This window comes from Oryctolagus cuniculus, chromosome 8 (assembly GCF_964237555.1).
Source record: "Oryctolagus cuniculus chromosome 8, mOryCun1.1, whole genome shotgun sequence".
Lineage (NCBI taxonomy): Eukaryota > Metazoa > Chordata > Mammalia > Lagomorpha > Leporidae > Oryctolagus > Oryctolagus cuniculus.
In genome coordinates, this window is record NC_091439.1 from 56,176,069 (window position 1) to 56,193,704 (window position 17,636).

Below are 17,636 nucleotides of genomic sequence, written 5' to 3' on the forward strand. Positions count from 1 at the left end.
CTTTATATATTGGCACTACAATATAATATGACAATAAAACATGGTAATCAGTTCCATATTAATCTGAATATTAGAAAATGATGACAATGGTGTGATCTAGCAGAATTTTTTCTATGAATTATAATGAAACATACTACTTTAGCCATCACTGATCCAAAAAGACCATTATACACAATCAATTCCTGTTCCTTTTATTGTTTGTTAACACTTAAAGCAATTACATTTCTGTCCTACCTATGAAAGTTCTGTATTTTCACAAGCAAGACACCAGGTCATCATATTTATTTCATTTTAAAGAGGACATGGTGACTTAGGCTAATTTTAATGAATCCTAAAATGTTTATAAAATTCATTTGAAGATAGCACTCTGGCCTCAGAATCAGCCCTAAAGGCATTCGGATCTGGCTGAAAAGCCCATGAGAGTATTTCAGGCATGGAAAGCCAAGACACTCTGGCAAAAGATCTCTGTGAGTGAGATCCCAGTGGAAAGAACAGGTCTTCAAAGAAGGAGGTACCTTTCTCTGAAGGGAGGAGAGAACCTCCACTTTGACTATGACCTTGTCTAAACAAGATAAGAATCGGAGAACTCAGAGGGCTTCCATAGCCTTGGAAACTCATGACTGGAGCACAGGGAGATTACTGATGCCATAGACAGGAGTGTCAATTGGTAAAGTCAACAACAGGAGTCACTGTGCACTTACTCCTCATGTAGGATCTCTGTCCTTAATGTGCTGTGCATTGAGATTTAATGCTATAACGAGTACTCAAACAATATATTTCACTTTGTGTTTCTATGGGGGTGCAAACTGTTGAAATCTTTACTTAATGCATACTAAACTGATCCTCTGTGAAAAAAAAAGAAAAAGAAAAAGAAATTATCAACTCCCAACTTGACTCTCACTGGGATTAAACATGACAATAGGTCTGATCTGATTTCATCATCATTTTAAAAAAATCATCTATTATTTTTCACTTTATGTTTCTGTGTGGGAGCAAACTGTTGAAATCCTTACTTCATGTATACTAAGCTGATCTTCTGTATATTAAGATAATCGAAAATGAATCTTGATGTGAATGGAAGGGGAGAGGGAGTGGGAAAGGGGAGGGTTGTGGGTGGGAGGGACAGTATGGGGGGGAAGCCATTGTAATCCATAAATCGTACTTTGGAAATTTATATTCATTAAATAAAAGTTAAAAAAAAATTCATTTGAAGAAAGAATATCAGTTGTCTTTCAGTTTAGCTATATTTATATTCCTCTATCTAATCTGAAAAAAACATTGTTAACATTTGTGTACCCCAGGGAGTAGTAGGAAAAAGAAAATTATGACTGAAATTATTTCCAATTTTCATAGCATTGCTAAAATTCTTTCTATTCTTTTTTAAGGGTGAACCAGGGAAACCAGGAGAACAAGGCTTGATGGCAAGTATCTCAATTTATCATATTCAGTTTATCATTTTCAATGCTAAAAACAATGGAAGATCAGGTTATTAAAAGTTATGGTCAAGATTACCTGACACATATGTATCTGTCATGACCAATAACAAGAAAGTAGAAATGAGCAGGAGTTAAAAAGTAATATGGCAGTTCTACTACACGCTGAGTGCCACCAGCCTACACATGTACAGAACTGATATAGGAGAGAAAAGGGTAGATCCCTGGTTGGAGGATGGAGAGTGGCCCTGCAGAAGGTCAAAGGAGGGAATGTGATTTAAGCAGTGAGGTTGTAATGGAAATTAAATTAAGGATATGCTTATTAGTTCAAATAGAAATGCTTTTTCAAAGTGTTCAGGCGTGGCTAAGTGTGAATTAGCATAAAACCTTGTCCAGTGATTCAAGGAATTTTTCTGTTGTTGAAAAGCCCGACCTAGAGAGGGAGAGAGTTGTGCCCTTTGAATGTCAGTCACTTAAAAAACGATGATGAAATGATTCCACATGGACTTCCCCATAGATATACAAGTCCCAGTTCCTCATGTTTCTTCATCCTTTGCCAGTAGACAAGATGTTAGGTCAGCCTGCTGAACCCTGGAGAGCAGATGCCTTCAATCTATTACCGCCTGTCTCTTTCTCTCTGTCTCTCAAGCTGCCTTTATAATATACTTTATGGTATGAGAACCACTGAGAAATAGCATAATTCTGTAGTGACCCAAATTCCAGAGAACAGCTCACTGAGCTCCCCCTAGAAGTCGAATATGTGGGCCCAGAGACTGCACAGGGTGCATAATAAGTTTGAAAGCATCCATTCTGCATGTTGTGTGATATGCAGCATGGCATAAAATTTACTTTTAAAAAAATTTAGCTAGGTCCTAGGTCATACAGATATACAGGAGCATAGCAGGAATTGAAACCAATGTGCATATGGGTTAAAGATCAAAGGTTTCTCCCTACATGGGAAGCCTTCAGCAGTTCCCGGGAGAAAGTCACCCAGGTAGCTGCAAATAGAGCTGTTGTTGCAAGATCTCGTGAAATAAAAGCACGTGGGGACCACATCTGACCCACCACCTGGAACTCTCTCTTCCTGGCCTACAATACCAAGATAGATAATTTATACAGATAATTTTTGGTACAATAATGGATTTTTTTTTTAAAAGATTCTATGTACAAATTAAACATTTGTCTTCGGGGGTAACTTTGCTTAGAAGTAGTGCATAACTTCCTAGCATTATGGAATATAGAGTATGAAGAATTCTTGAACAACTACAATATAAATTTTGAAATTGCTATAAGCAGTTGAACACACCTGTAATTTCTACCCCGGAAAATGATTCAAAAGTATTCCCCTCTGCATATTCTTACCCAGAGTTTTGGCATTGACATTCGCTTTGTACCCCAGTGCTCAACATAGTATCCTAATATACAGTATTCTACAATGAAATGGGTATATTTTTAAATTGTATTCTCTTCCTTGAATTTCTTTCTAGGATATGCTATATGAATAACAACATAATCTCATTTTCCCATAATCCCTAGTTTGATATCATTGGTTATGAATGTTTGACCTAGTCCTAAGTAAATTGCATCATTTTATTCTGTTCCAGTTTCCCATTTCATATAGGCACTTCCTCAGTTGAATATAATATTGAATATTTTTTCCACTTTTTTTTTTTTTTGTAAGATGTGTTTCTTTGAAAGGCAGAGTTACAGAGACAGAGAGGGCTTTCCATCCACTGGCTCACTCTCCTAATGGCCACAATGGCCGCAGCCAGGCCAAAGCCAGGAACCGGAGCTTCTTCCGTGTCTCCCACACAGATGCAGGGGCTACATTCGCAGGCACATTAGCAGGGAGCCAGATGGAAAGTGGAGCAGCCAGTACACAAACTGGCGCCCAGATGGAATGCCCGCATCACCAGCAGCAACTTCATCTGCTACACCACCACACCAGCCCTAATAATGGATATTTTTTCTATAAACCTTTTCTTTTCTCTCTTTAAACTTGAGATTCTGTTCAAATTCTTATTTATAAAATACAGGTTAACTTAATTGAAATCACATATGATCCAAGGATATGTATATTTAATGATCTTCTAAGGTACATTTAAAAATAACTATTTTTATAAAATATTTTAAGGGAAAATTTCCATAATACATATAAAGAAAAGCAGACAAATGGTAGTGCATCTCTTGGTGAATTTCCACAAGTGCACATAACTACATAGACCTGGGGTCAACAACTGGAACGTTATTAAACCTCCCTTTACTCTTCAGCCATCATTCCGAAGGTAACTACCACCATTCTGACTTCTGTCACCACAGATTAGTTTTGCCTGCATTTGAATCTTGTATTAATTGAATCATACAGTATGTACACATTGGTGTCTGGCTTCCTTCATTCAGCATTGTATTTGTGAGATCATCCAGCTCTGTTTTAATAGCCTTCACAGCTGGCTAAAAGAAAAAAAAGGGGGGGAGGAGGAAGAAGCTTACTTCCTTGACGACTCTGTGAAAACTACATCACTCAGAGCAGTAAATGAATGAATGCCTGTCTGACCTTGGGCAAGTCACTTAACCTCTCAATATCTCATCCATAAAGAAAGGATAATATGCTCTCTGCCTGCCCTAGAAGGTTCCCAAAGACAAAAGCAATAAATTAGAGGAAAGAACTTTAAAATATATAATGAAGAACTATGTGAGTATGTTATTATTATTATCACTCAGTCATTCTCTCTAGAGTAAATTACAGGTGAGCATGGATTTATGTAACAGATGTATTCCTGTAAAGTTTTGTATGAATCAGATTTTCATAAATCAACATATTTTAAATGTGCTGGGGAAGTTTGCTGTTTAAAACAATCTTATTCAGAGTTTTTTTGTAAAACAATGTAATCACCTAATTCCTCTTCCCGCAAACTGAATTTCTATATTTTATATTCCCTTAACATGAAATATTTCTGTAATCAGAAAACCCATCATTTTTTAAAACACTACTTTTTTCTGATTGTTAATTTGAATCACACCTGTATATTTTAACCTATCTCAAAGAGAGAAGAGAATGCTGGAAATATAATTGCAATTTTCACAAAGGAAAAAATGTCCTTAGAAATTTTCTTTCAAATTGCATGAGTGTGTTTTAACTCCAGGTCTGGTGGGGAGAAAATGTATATCAGTTTACTCTCAGAAATATGTAAGAATATGACTGTGTTCTGTGATTGGTTTTACCTATCTAAAAAGGGTAGGTACATTCCTATTTCTACCTAAGTCACTGATGTGAAATACTGATATGAAATGTTTTATGGACTACAAAAAGTTGCAAAAATAAAAAGTATTACTGTTAGAACAAATGGCAGGTGTTATAAATTAGCATTCAGAAAAGCTACTCTGTGAAATATAAGGGTAATAACAGTTGAATAATAGGTATCAATTAAATTACAGCATGTCAAATTTGGCAATTAATAGTGCACTTCATTGTTTTTGTCCTACATTTTGTTATCCTGTACATCACATCATCTTATATTATCAATTTGTCCTAACTTTCCCCATCTCACTCAACACTTAAAAAGCAGGACAATAAATATCACCGTTCTCTTTTCCACATTAGTTAAACATTTGTTAGTTTGTGTTGTGACAGACTGTTTGCATACAAGAGATTCTGAAGAGGCACCAGAGAATTTTTATAAATGTAGCATGTCTCTGATGATGAAATGAAGTTAGAAACAATCTAAAATTAGCTCTTACAAAAGCATTTACAGAGTGTGTCAAGGAATTAGTTTTTATAATCCAGGATATATAGTTTATATTACAAAAATAATCATCTGAGGATTAACCACATCTATGATAGAATAAAAAAGAAAAGCTGCCGCTCAAGCAGTGCCCCATTCATTTAATTCCGCTCTGCATCTGTTCTGTGAATGTGACCTTCGGGTTTTCTGAGAAGTTCAGTTTGAGATTTAGGAGAATCTTGAGCTTAAAGTTGACACTGTCCAAATACGGAAAGAACCAGTCTTAAAAATGAGAATCAAGAATAAAACCAAGGGCAGAAATTGGAAGTGCTGAAGTTCTGAATCCTAATACAGGTGGTATCTTTCAGTTCTTCAGACATTTAAAGTTATTTAAATAGTATTTTGGAAGTATCTTTCCTTTTGATGTTTACTATTTCTTTCTTTGACAAATGCAGTATATGAAAGACAGTATTTTTAAAAATATACTAATTATCCCCAATTTCCTGAATACTATTTTTTTTGGTCCAAAGTGTCTAGATTTCATGGATCATATCTCTTTCCCTCAAAACCTTATTTTTGCCTCTCTCTTCCCCCAAGTATATGTAAATAATATAACCATTCATCTCTTTCTGAATTATAAGAATAATTTATAAGTTACTCATTGGACTCTGGTGGTATCTCAGAGTATATGTATGCATATGAAAGAGTTCAAAATTCATAAAAATTTTACTATTCATCCCTGAAAGTAAAATTTGGACTTGTGTTTGAAGAATTTTTAGATATTTTTAGTTTAATTATGCCTGCAGACACATTTAATGCATGTTGGTCAAGTGAGCATAATATTGTGTTTAATGTTAGTTAATAGAATAAGCATAGATTATTGTTCCTACTTCATTTAAATTAAAATTGGAAAAACTGATATTCAAAGCTTTACTTTATTTTTTTTTAATCTTTTATTAAATGAATATAAATTTCCAAAGTACGACTCATGGGTTACAATGGCTTTCCCCCCCATACCGTCCCTCCCACCCACAACCCTCCCCCTTCCCACTCCCTCTCCCCTTCCATTCACATCAAGATTCATTTTCGATTATCTTAATATACAGAAGATCACAAAGCTTTACTTTAAATATATTCAATTGTAATGTATGGCCATCCTACAGGTAGATAAAACTCACCCATTCACTTAATTGAACTTGATCTGTCTGCTATATTAATCAACAGATGGCAGACAATATTTCAGAGGCAATAGTAGACTTTTCTCCCTGGTTTTGATCTGACAGAGAAAGCAAAACCCCAAACCTTCAAACCACAAATAACCAAAATGATGAACATCATCTTACTGTAGTTATTAGACTATATTTTAACAATGAAGTCTGGTTTGGTAAAACATGTACTTCTGTTGTGTATTCTGCCTGCTGGGATGCCTTAACTACAATTCTAATGCCTTCTTGTCCTTATTAATCTGATTGTCCATGAAGTACATATAAACACCACACAGACACAGCCCATCCCACCTCTGTGGTTGTCCATGGTGAAATGTGTCTTGTTTTCCAAATGGACTTGGAGAGAGTAGACAAGTGATATCTCCATTTTCCCTGGCTACTATCCTGCTGTCCGTTCTAGATGCCCTGTGGACTCCCTGTGATGATTCTTGTGTGCACAGAGCTCTCTAGAGGTACCTGAAGTTCATACCAGTATGGTAATGGAGAAGAACATTTGACTTACTTTTCAAGCTAATTCTGTCTCCTAGAAACAAAATGTTTGCTGGGGGCGGGTTGGGGGGAGCATTTTTGTTGGTTTGTTTGTTAGAAAGGCAGAGATGCACAGAGACAGAGACAGAGATACCAGTCTTGCATCCAGCAGTTCTCTCCCCAAATGGCCACAACAGCCAGGTCTGGGTCAGGCTGAGGCCAGGAGCCAAGAACTCTATCCTGGTCTCTGACATGGGTGCAGGGAATTGGGTCATCTTCCCCTGCCTTCCCAAGTGCATTAGCAGGAACCTTGCCTGGAAGCAGAGTAGCTGGGGCATGAACTTGCATTCCACTATGGGATGCTGGTATCACAAGCAGCTGCACAACAATACTGGCCCCCGGGAGGAACATTTTCAACAGTGATTTAGAAGTATGATCAAACCATGTAAGTGCAGAAAGATAGTCACCTACAGAGTAGGTGACTGTATTCTCTCATTATACTATTTTGTTTTTCCTAATGAAAACAAAATGTGAATTAGCTCTGTTGTTAACTATATTTACATTATTTCAGTTGGAGGTCTAATAAGCTATATTATTTTAGACAAATTAAGATATCTGAAAATAGGCATTGTGATGCACAAAGTTAAGACACATTTGGGATATTCACATCCCACACTGGTGTGCCTGGGATCAAGTCTCCCACCTCCACTTCCGTTCCAGCTTCCTGCTAATACACTGCCTGAGAAGCAGCAGGTGATGGCCCAAGTACTTGGGTTCCTACCACCATGGAGGAGAGCTGGAATGAGTTCCAGGCTCCTGACTTTGACCTGGTCCAGTCCCAGCTGTTGGGGAAGATGGAAAAGGAGGGCGATCTCTCTGTGTGTCTCTCTGTTTCTCTCTCTGCCTTTCAAATAAATAAAACTCTTTTAAAAACCATAATTCTGGATCATGTGAAAGAAATAACATCACTGAGAAAAACTCTTTAACAAAAAAGGATCTATGCCTTAGGATCCTCATCTAAACAGAGATGTCCACTTTCAACGGTCCTATCATCCTACTATTTCTTCATTATAGATGCACAGACATATATTGCTTTTATTGTTATGTGTGTTAATATCAACACTCATGTTTTAATTGGAGAAAGTTTTAAATATTATCTCCTTGGAACATAATCAACTTCTCTAGGTATAATTTCTGTTAACTTTAGAATCTGACCTATTATAGCTATGTTGAAGGAAAATACATACCTCTTATCTGAAGATGTTAATAAAATAATAATTAATTCATAAAATTTTCATGTTTCACCATTAGATGAAGAAGAAATTTTTCAAAATGAAATATAATTATTTTTAAATTCATTTATATTTGCAGATTTAGGGCAAATTGTAGTGGAGGACAAATGTAAGTCCTTATATAAAATGTTTAAATATTGAAAAGCTGTAAACCATGCTAATAAACTAAGTAAAATAGATTGTATCCCTTAATCTTCACAGGTTTAGTCTCATAAAGATTTGGAAAGTTTACATCCAGAATTTCTGCCTCCTTGGAGTATAAAGTCAGAGTATGTGGCCCAGAGTGCGTTCAGAGGCAGCTCCAGTCTCAGCCCCTGGCCTGATTCTTGTATCTCCCACACCTTCCTCCATTCCTCAACTCTGTAGGACTCGGGTTCTTGGATCTTCATGATCTTTCCCATGTCCTTCAAAATATCCACCTCTTTGTGCCCTTTCCAATTGGTTGTTGTGTACACCAGTGATTCACTCTCAGGAAAAGCAGACCTAGGAAAGAGACAACCCACAGTCTTTGAAGTGAGCTCAAACATTGGGTCAGAGAAGTTCAGGGCTTTAGTGCCCAAAGTATAGACTTGTGCCTTGGTCACCTCCTTTGAGAAAACTACACACATCCACACACATCCACACACACACACATTCTTTCACATTCCCACAAGCTAAGTTAGAAACTGCTTTCCCCTCATCCACAGCATTTATCACATCATATAATAGCTGTTGGTACTTAGAGAATTTGATAAGCTGAATGAAGTGAATCAATAAATCAGGTATAAATATAAAGAAATCAGCTTTACAGTTTTCTTCCAACTGATGTCATTGCACCCAATATATTAGACAGGATAAAAACAATGACAAATTACTTTTTCCTTTATATCTTCTTATATTTATTCATGTATTAGAGAGAACTTGAAGTATGTAAGTGCTCATGAATATGCATGGTATTAAACAAAATAATTTCATGTGGGCAACGGACAAGTAATTGCATCAATTTCTAGTCACATGATGTGGTTATTTTTTAAGCGTACTATAAAAGATTTAGAAGGAATCTTAGGAATCACTTAGTTTATCACTTTACAGATAAAAATGCTACTTGGCCAGGGTCACAAAGCAATGGAAAAGGCACATTACAGTCCAATTCACCTAATTGCAGTCTTATATGTTTTATAGTCTATACTATCCAGTAATACAAATTGTATATGGCAATTTCAGTTTCCATGTAAGTTCATTAAAGTTAAATTAAGTTCTTAAAAATCGCACTACGCACATTTCATGTACCCAATAGTCATATGGGTTAGTGACTATCTTATTGCATTGAGCAATATAGAATGTGTCTGTCATTGCAAAAATTTCCATTTGACAGCATTGATCTATCTAGATAGAAAACAGATCTGAACAGTATTTGAGTATATATTATAGTTCTAAATTTAAGACCTTCTGTGGAGCATGGGATATTTAAATTCTAGCAGCCAGTGTTTCTGAGCATTGTTGATTTAAAATAGGAAAAGCACTTAACATTACTCAATAGAAATATTTTTTACTGAGTGTTGTGTAGGGTGATAGGCTTTTGTGAACCATAAATTTCTCCCCTTTATAGTACACAAGGGAAGTATGTGCAATCACAGAGGGCAGAGGGGCCTGTTAATTTTTCTTTCTTTTTGGGTCATTTCCATTTGGGTTCCAGAATAAGAAATAATTTATTAAATATTTAGAAGGGATGGAATGAGTTCATTTCAACTGTGGATATCTGGTGAGAGGTGAGGTAGAGTCTGTTTTTGAACCTGATTAGGATGTAGATTTCCACATACCTCGATCTGTCTTTCGTCTGCTAGTGATTCTTAATGCTCAATATTCAGCATTGGGTTTTGTCAAGTGGTGAGAAAAATGTATAACTTCTTTAATTTCCTGAGCTTTATGAGACCTCCCTTAAAAAGGTCATAGCCTCATGATTTTGAGAAATGACAATAGTAAATTAATCACCCTGGTTTAATATTTTCTACAAAAAGTTAGCATCTGAGATAGGGAAGTCAGAAGGAATTTTCTTTTAAAGTGTAACGATCCACTTAGAACTTCTTTCATCTAGCATTCATGAATAAATACAATAACAGAACATCTTATCTATAGGCTCTAGATTTTAGAGGGACTTGCTCAAATAGTAGAAATTACAAAGTGATGTTATTGAAACAAAATCCCCAGATACTTGAACAGAAACAACTGCCTTAAAATAGGAGCTCTTTGCAGTTGTAGGGGTGTGATGTTTGGTAAAATAATGGTGGAATAGGTAAGTGGAATTTAATAACTTTTATATTTAATCACTGTTTCAATTTCACCAACAATAATTTGTTAGGCACTAACCTAGGTGCTGAAGATGTAAAATATGTGACCTGAGGAAGTTGCTGCCTAGTCGACTGGGCTTACAAATGCATTATTATAGTAAAGCATAGTATAGTCAGATGAAATGTTCTAGAGAAACAGTAAAAACAAGCCCTGTCTGGGTACATTGGCAAAGGTTTGCAAAGGAAATGAGTTATGAGTGTGGACACTTGAAGAATGATTAAAAACTTGGAGCAAAGACTAATAGGAGATGGATGACATGGGCTGCTTGGGAAAAAATAAATGATTAACTGTGACAGAAGGCAGTCTCCAGGAAAGACTTGAAACAAGAGATGAGGCTCTTGCATCTCAGTGCTATCTTGCTATTGTTGATGCTCTGTCCCTTCACACCCACTTCAGTCACATCACTGACTTTTATATTGAAAACATTTCGGCACACTCTCATACTCTAAATATTTCCCATAGTTTGTAGTTGGCATTTCCATACACTTAAGCTATGAAATCTGAATCTTATACAGTATCACTTGAATTATACTCCAGACAGATATGTAACAGTGGCTAGAGTTTGTTTCTTAGCCTTCCCACATCAAATGTCCAAGGTAAACACAGAATTTATATAAATATATAGTAAATGATTCCTTCTAAAGATAAATTTCCATTGTTTCAAATTTCCTCTTACTCTTTATAAACCAAATTCATATATTTGATGATCTTGTGATACATTTGAGCCAATTAATATCTTTCAAAAAGTTGTAATTAAAGTTTGTTAGATCAAACCCTTAAGAATGTCTGGCACTAGTGTTTCATGGCCCCATAAGTGAGAGTGTATGTGTTAACATTCTTCCCTGTGGAGCCAGACTTTAAGAAGTGTTTTGTTCAATTTGTCCAAATTTTATTAAGTCCTGAAAAAAATTCTTTAAAAAAATGTTTTTAATGCCTTTACAGTTTTTGGCTTTTATCCTACCCTTCGCAGATGGACCACCTCCCTTTGTTCCCTGTGTTTTTTATTCCAGAAGCTTGTTGTATATTCTTGTATCTAGAAATGACCAGCAGCTTTCAGAACTTGGATTTTACTGTTAGCCAACAGGGACAGAACAGGAACTGTGTCCGCCCCCTACATCATTTCCTAATAGCAGGCAACCAGAACTTGCCTTGGAACACCTCCCAAGAGACATCCTAAAGCACATCATTTAAAAAGTTTGCATCCTGTTTAAGTAATTAATACCTCAATCAAATTTGTGCTAACATTGGTAGTGTCAGAAAATTTCATTAATTTTTTTTCCATTCCCTGGTCTATCAAGGAAAAGGCTTGTGGGGGTCGGGGTAGGGGTGGGGGCAGAAGGGAGAAAGTATAAATTATAAAGTGCAGCCAATGGATAATTTTTATGGAATTGCTCACTTCTTACCTCCCTGCTTTGAAGATTAACTTGGACTGGTAATTCTATGTACTGTTTGCACAATGACTTTCTGGAGTACTTTAGACACCTTAAGCCTGCACATATATAGCACTCTTGGTTTAGCGATAGCAAGTAAATAAGATGGTTTTTTGCTTTGCTATTTTAATGTAGATACCATGAACTGAATTCCTACACTAGGAATCTTGGAGGTAATCTGCAGGCTATTAGAAAAGGCCAATAGCACTAGAACGACTCAGGTGAACAAAGAGCCACTCCTATTTTGAGACATTGTTGCCTAAGGTATAAGAAAGAAAATAACGGCACTGACTTTTCTATTAACCTATTCATTCCCGTAATTTTTGTTATACTCAAAGTAAATTCTGTTGCACTTACAAGCACCTCTGAGGCCATACAAAGACAATCCCCTTTCCCCATCCATATTTCCATTTTGGACCATCCATCTATAGCCCCCTTGATGTTCTTGGAACACACTCAGCCTGTGACCAACTCTTGGCCTTTGTGCTTGCTACCCCCTGTGCCTGGAACTTCTTCCCCCTTCCATATACCTGCTGTCTGTGAGATCTGTTCAAGAGTCACTTTATCACTGAGGCCTTCACCAACTCTCCCTTGTAAAATCCTACGTCTCCTTCTCCCAATACCTATTCCCTCTTTGTTTCACCACTTGCTTCCCGACAACTTCATATTTTATTTTTCTGTTTATTGTCTTTCTCCCTTTACTCTAGAGTCCAAGAAGGTACACATTTCTGTTTCATTGTATTGACTGCTATCTTCCCAATACTTAAAACATTGGCACTCAGTGGGTATTCAACAACTATTAAGTGAATGAACCCAAAAAGGATTTACTGAGCACTAACTATGTGCCAGCTACTCTGCATGGTTAAAGACATTAAAGTGGGGACTGGCATAATGGAGCCCAACTCCACCTGTTGCAGCCATTTGGGGAGTGAACCAGTAGCTCTCCCCTTCTCCCCGTCTCCCCCTCTTTCCCTTTCCCCCCACCCCCCTCTTTTCTCTCCCTCCCTGTCTCTCTCCCCCACCCCCTTCAAATAAATCTTTAAAATAAAAAGACATTTAAAGTGAAGAAAGTAACCAGTTACTGCTGGTGACTTGTATAAAAGAGTGCTATCATAAGGGTGCTTTGCAGAAAGAACCAAATACAGAGACCTAACTTCAACAATAGGGGTGGGAACAGTGAACCCTGAATTAGGGAGTAGGTGCAAGAGAGAGAACCAGAGAGAAGAAAGCCCCTTAGAGGAACATTTACCAGTATAGAGATGCGGAAGCCTGGCTTAAGATCTATTTATTTATTGGAAATGTAGAGTTAGAGAAGGAGAGACAGAGATCTTTCAACTGTTGATTCAATCCACAAATGGCCACAACAGCCAGGCCAAACCCAGGAGCCAGCAGCTTCATCTGGGTCTCCCATGTGGGTGGCAGAGTCCCAAGCACTTGGGCTCTTCCACTGTTTTCCTATGTGCATTAGCAGGGAGCTGGATCAGACATGGAACAACCAGGACACAAACCAGTGCCAATATGTGATGCAAATATCCAGGCAGCAGTTTAACCCACTGCACCATAGCACCAGCCCCTGAACTCCTGCTCTTTCCAAAGCCTGAACCCTTCTCAAAAGCTATGACAAAAGTGATTGAAGAAAATTTAAGCAAAGGTAAATATATGAACTTTTGAGCTTTTTAGGGAGCTCACTCAGGCAGCAGTGTACCTAAAGAATTGAAAGAAACTAAAAAGCAGAATGGCCATTAGGTGGATGTCCCATTCGTTAACTGATGGAGAAGAGGGTTTGAACAAGAGTGTGGTAATGTGGCTGGAGAGGAAGGTGAGGCCAAAAGGGACAATCTGAAATGTGTGATGGACTCAGAGCAGGAGGAGTAAAAGATCTCTCTGGAACCTGAATTACCTGCTTTTGGTTCAGACAGACAACCACCAACATGGAAACTACCATGTTTAATTAGTTGCTCATCATATACTGAATATTATGAAATACAGCATGGATATGAGAAAATAGGAAATAAAATCATGTATATTGTCTGCAAGTAAGATCTGAAATTTGTTTTGCATCACTTTCCATGGTCATCTTCTGAAAGATCATCAAAACTTGGTACAAAGCTTTCTCTGGAGATTAGTAAGGTTATTGCTGTACATACAGAATTTTTCAGTGATTCATTTGGTTTTTATCTTTTGAATAAAATCATTCACTTCATGAAAGTTGTGTTTTACACAAAACCTTCAATGAAAAATTCATAGATTTTACATCACCTGAATGGAAATGAGTGTATTTTAAGGTTCAAGTTTTAGTTGACTTTTCTGAAGTTAAAGCAGTATGACTTAATCTGTTCTAATATGTATATGTACTCTCTGTTTTATAATTTTTTAATCTTGAGAAATAAATATATAAATATTATCTTGAAAAATTAGATTTTTCAATCTTGATTATATACAAAATTTATGCAAATTACAAATGTGTTTTCCAAGAAAATATCTAAGAAAGTAACACTTCACTGAATAATAAAAATGGGCCAAAAAATAGTATGGCCTTGTTTTGAAAAATGATTTGATACAAACTTGTTAAATCATGGGATAACAATAATGGAATTTTTTTAGAAATCTTGAAACACTAGAATACAGAATTGAGTTTAATTTTAGGAAGAATAAACTGAGTTTGACTAGTGAATAATGAATTTATGATATTCTTCATCCAAGTCCTTAAGCACACTGAAAACACAAATTTAAGGCCAGCACCACAGCTCAATAGGCTAATCCTCCACCTAGCGGCACCGACACACTGGGTTCTAGTCCCGGTCGGGGCGCCAGATTCTTTCCTGGTTGCCCCTCTTCCAGGCCAGCTCTCTGCTGTGGCCCAGGAAGACAGTGGAGGATGGCCCAAGTGCTTGGGCCCTGCACCCCATGGGAGACCAGGAGAAGCACCTGGCTCCTGCCATCGGATCAGCGCAGTGCGCTGGCCGCACCGTGCCAGCCATGGTGGCCACTGGAGGGTGAACCAACGGCAAAAGGAAGACCTTTCTCTCTGTATCTCTCTCTCACTGTCCACTCTGCCTGTCAAAAAAAAAAAAAAAAAAAAAATTTAAGAAAGGTTAGAGAAATGAATGAATGGTCCTAAATTTTGACCATTATTTTACAAATTTATTTGTGTACCAGAAACCACAAAACTAAACAAATGTAGATATCTCAACCAACTAGGATCAACATACCCCAATTTCAAAGTTCATTTATGAGCAAGGAAATCTTAATTTGTAAACTTAAATTTAATTACTATAATGTCACAGACATATAATGGGATTATTAATCTAAATATACTCAAAATACATAGATATAGCTAAAATCTTGCTCTGTGAAATAACTAGCGTGTGTGGATATGTGTGAGTGGATGTCTGTACCTACTATGAATCTGTGCCTTATATTCAACTCCACTCCACTCCTAGTTCTCTCCTAGTAATAGTCGGTACACGCCTTGGCTCCTTCCCCTTTTTCCTGCCAGTGAGATCAAAGAAATATACATACAGTTTTGGCAGCAGAGAATATATCCTTGGCAGTATAATTATGAATAATCTAAGACTCCACAATTCAAAATGAATGTTAAAACTTAAAAATTGCTTTTATTTTTGGGATTTGCCAAACACAGCAATCATTTCCTAAGTGTGAGATAAAACATTGTATTTATTTTCTTTATAGCCATCCTTTGACTTACACTAACTATTGCATTAAAATATGCAGCTATATAATTTTATGTATTTCAGAGGTGTGATGAGACTTTCCGATCTCTGACTATCTGATGGACTCATGCAACAGAGTTCAGATTTTAAAAATAGAAGATATGTTAGTCTCTAGTGAAAATTTTCATGTAAAATCTACTCTTATTTTCATTTGAAATAGTTCCAGGATTATACCTTAACGTAATGAAATATCCAATTTTAGTAAACAATATTTTTTAAGTGGCAAAGTAAGGTTTACCATGGGATACAAACCTTTGTGAATTGAACATACACATTCTCAGTCTAAACATTGAATTAATGCAGTCCTTGTTACATGATTTCCTTTCTAACATCAACATTTTAAGCAGTAAAATACTCCAGAGACAATCTGGAATCGTAGACAGTGATAAAACCCAAACCTTTTCTTCATTCTCAGATCTCCTATCACCCCAATCTCCATATTCTGCCTTTACTTAGCATTAACATTCACTTCCCAAACAATTTACCCAAGTGAGGAAATGAGTGCACATGTTTATGTGCAAGGGGAAGGAACTGGTGGAGAAGGAGAGGCTGTGATATGGATGCAAGGATAATTGATTGAAGAATATCCCAGAGGACATGGGTAAGGATGCATTCCAGAGTCTACCGGATGAATGGACCTCATGGAGGAGGTGGTACTCTTCCTCCTCTGATATGGGAAAGTCCACAGAGGTTTGGTTTGATGAGAGATATGATGTCATGGGAATTTGCACCTGATAAGCTCTATTTTCTCTGCCAAATCTAAAACAGGGAGAATTTTAAGTACAGAGAGGAAGATGGATAGGGAAAATGTCTGATTCATACAGATACACCAGATAACAAGCTCATTAAACGTTGGTTGGTTAATTACATAGAATTTTTAAAAATTCCTGTTTTTGCACAGTGCAAATTCATTAACCCAAGGCTGATTCTGGGAGGAAGTTGTTAGTTTTCCTGTGAGGATTACAAAAGAACCATGGGTAGCAAATTCTCTGACTGTCACTAAACATGCATATTTTTAATAATGAGAAAGATGGGTGGGCAGTTCCTCCCGCAGTGGCCACCCTAGTGCTCTAGGGTCTGAATGCAAGATGCTGGTTAACTGAAATGTCACACATTGAAAATAAACAAACCTTTGGTTAATCATGGTGGACTAAAGAGCTTTGTATGTGAAAGGATAGGATGAAATGGAAGAAAGAATTGTGAAAGAATCAGAGGAAAGTGCTTAATATTTTTACTTTAAAATAGATGTGTTCTTTTCTGCTGTCCCAAAGCCATACCTTGTTTAAAGCAAGGCCAACAGAATCTGAATACTGACTTTAGAGATTTAGCAATTTTTCAACCAAAATCTGTTAAATTTCCACATTCTGTGTAAATATTCTCATTCATCTCCTACATATTACTTCTCCCTTCTCCAGTATCATGGTCTAAGTGACAGCTGGCAGCATGTTTTGTTCCCTCTTCTGGTACATATGTGTACATATATTAATGTGTACATATCTGGTACATATACTAATCTTGGACAAACTTCCCTAGTTTATAAGCAAGTATTTTTTTTAAGATTTATTTATTTATTTGAAAGACAGAGTGAGAGAGACAGAGGAAAGAGAATATTTCCCATCCATTCATTCACTCCCCAGATGGCCGCAATTGCCATGGCTGAGCCAGGCTGAAGCCATGATCCATGAATTCCATCTGGGTTTCCCAGGTAAATGGCAGGAACTCAGGTAGTTGGACCAAAATCTGCTCCAACCTAGGCACATTAACAAGGAGGTAGGTTGGAAGCATTGTAGCCAGACTCTAAGGGGAGCTTTGAAAAGGGATGCTGACGTCCCAAGTGGCAGATGAAGCCACTTCGCCAGAACACTCATCCCTGTAAACAATTTTTTGTGCAGGTTGATTGACCACACTGCAGAAGAGGAAGAACAGAATAAAGCATGTTCATGTATGGTGTATAATGTGATTCAGTTAATTCCTTTGCAAATCCATTTGCTGAAGTTTTGCAG

General features: G+C 36.9%; 1 protein-coding gene across 3 annotated transcripts in view; it reads left to right on the plus strand.

The window, feature by feature from the left end:
- COL25A1 (collagen type XXV alpha 1 chain) overlaps positions 1-17,636 on the plus strand; it is a 530,060-nt gene that overhangs the window by 399,034 nt on the left and 113,390 nt on the right. For all 3 annotated transcript variants that reach the window (XM_070047775.1, XM_070047774.1, XM_017347366.3), the window contains exon 10: positions 1,386-1,421. In XM_070047775.1, the coding sequence (XP_069903876.1) occupies positions 1,386-1,421 (36 nt within the window). The remainder of the gene's footprint in view (positions 1-1,385; positions 1,422-17,636) is intronic.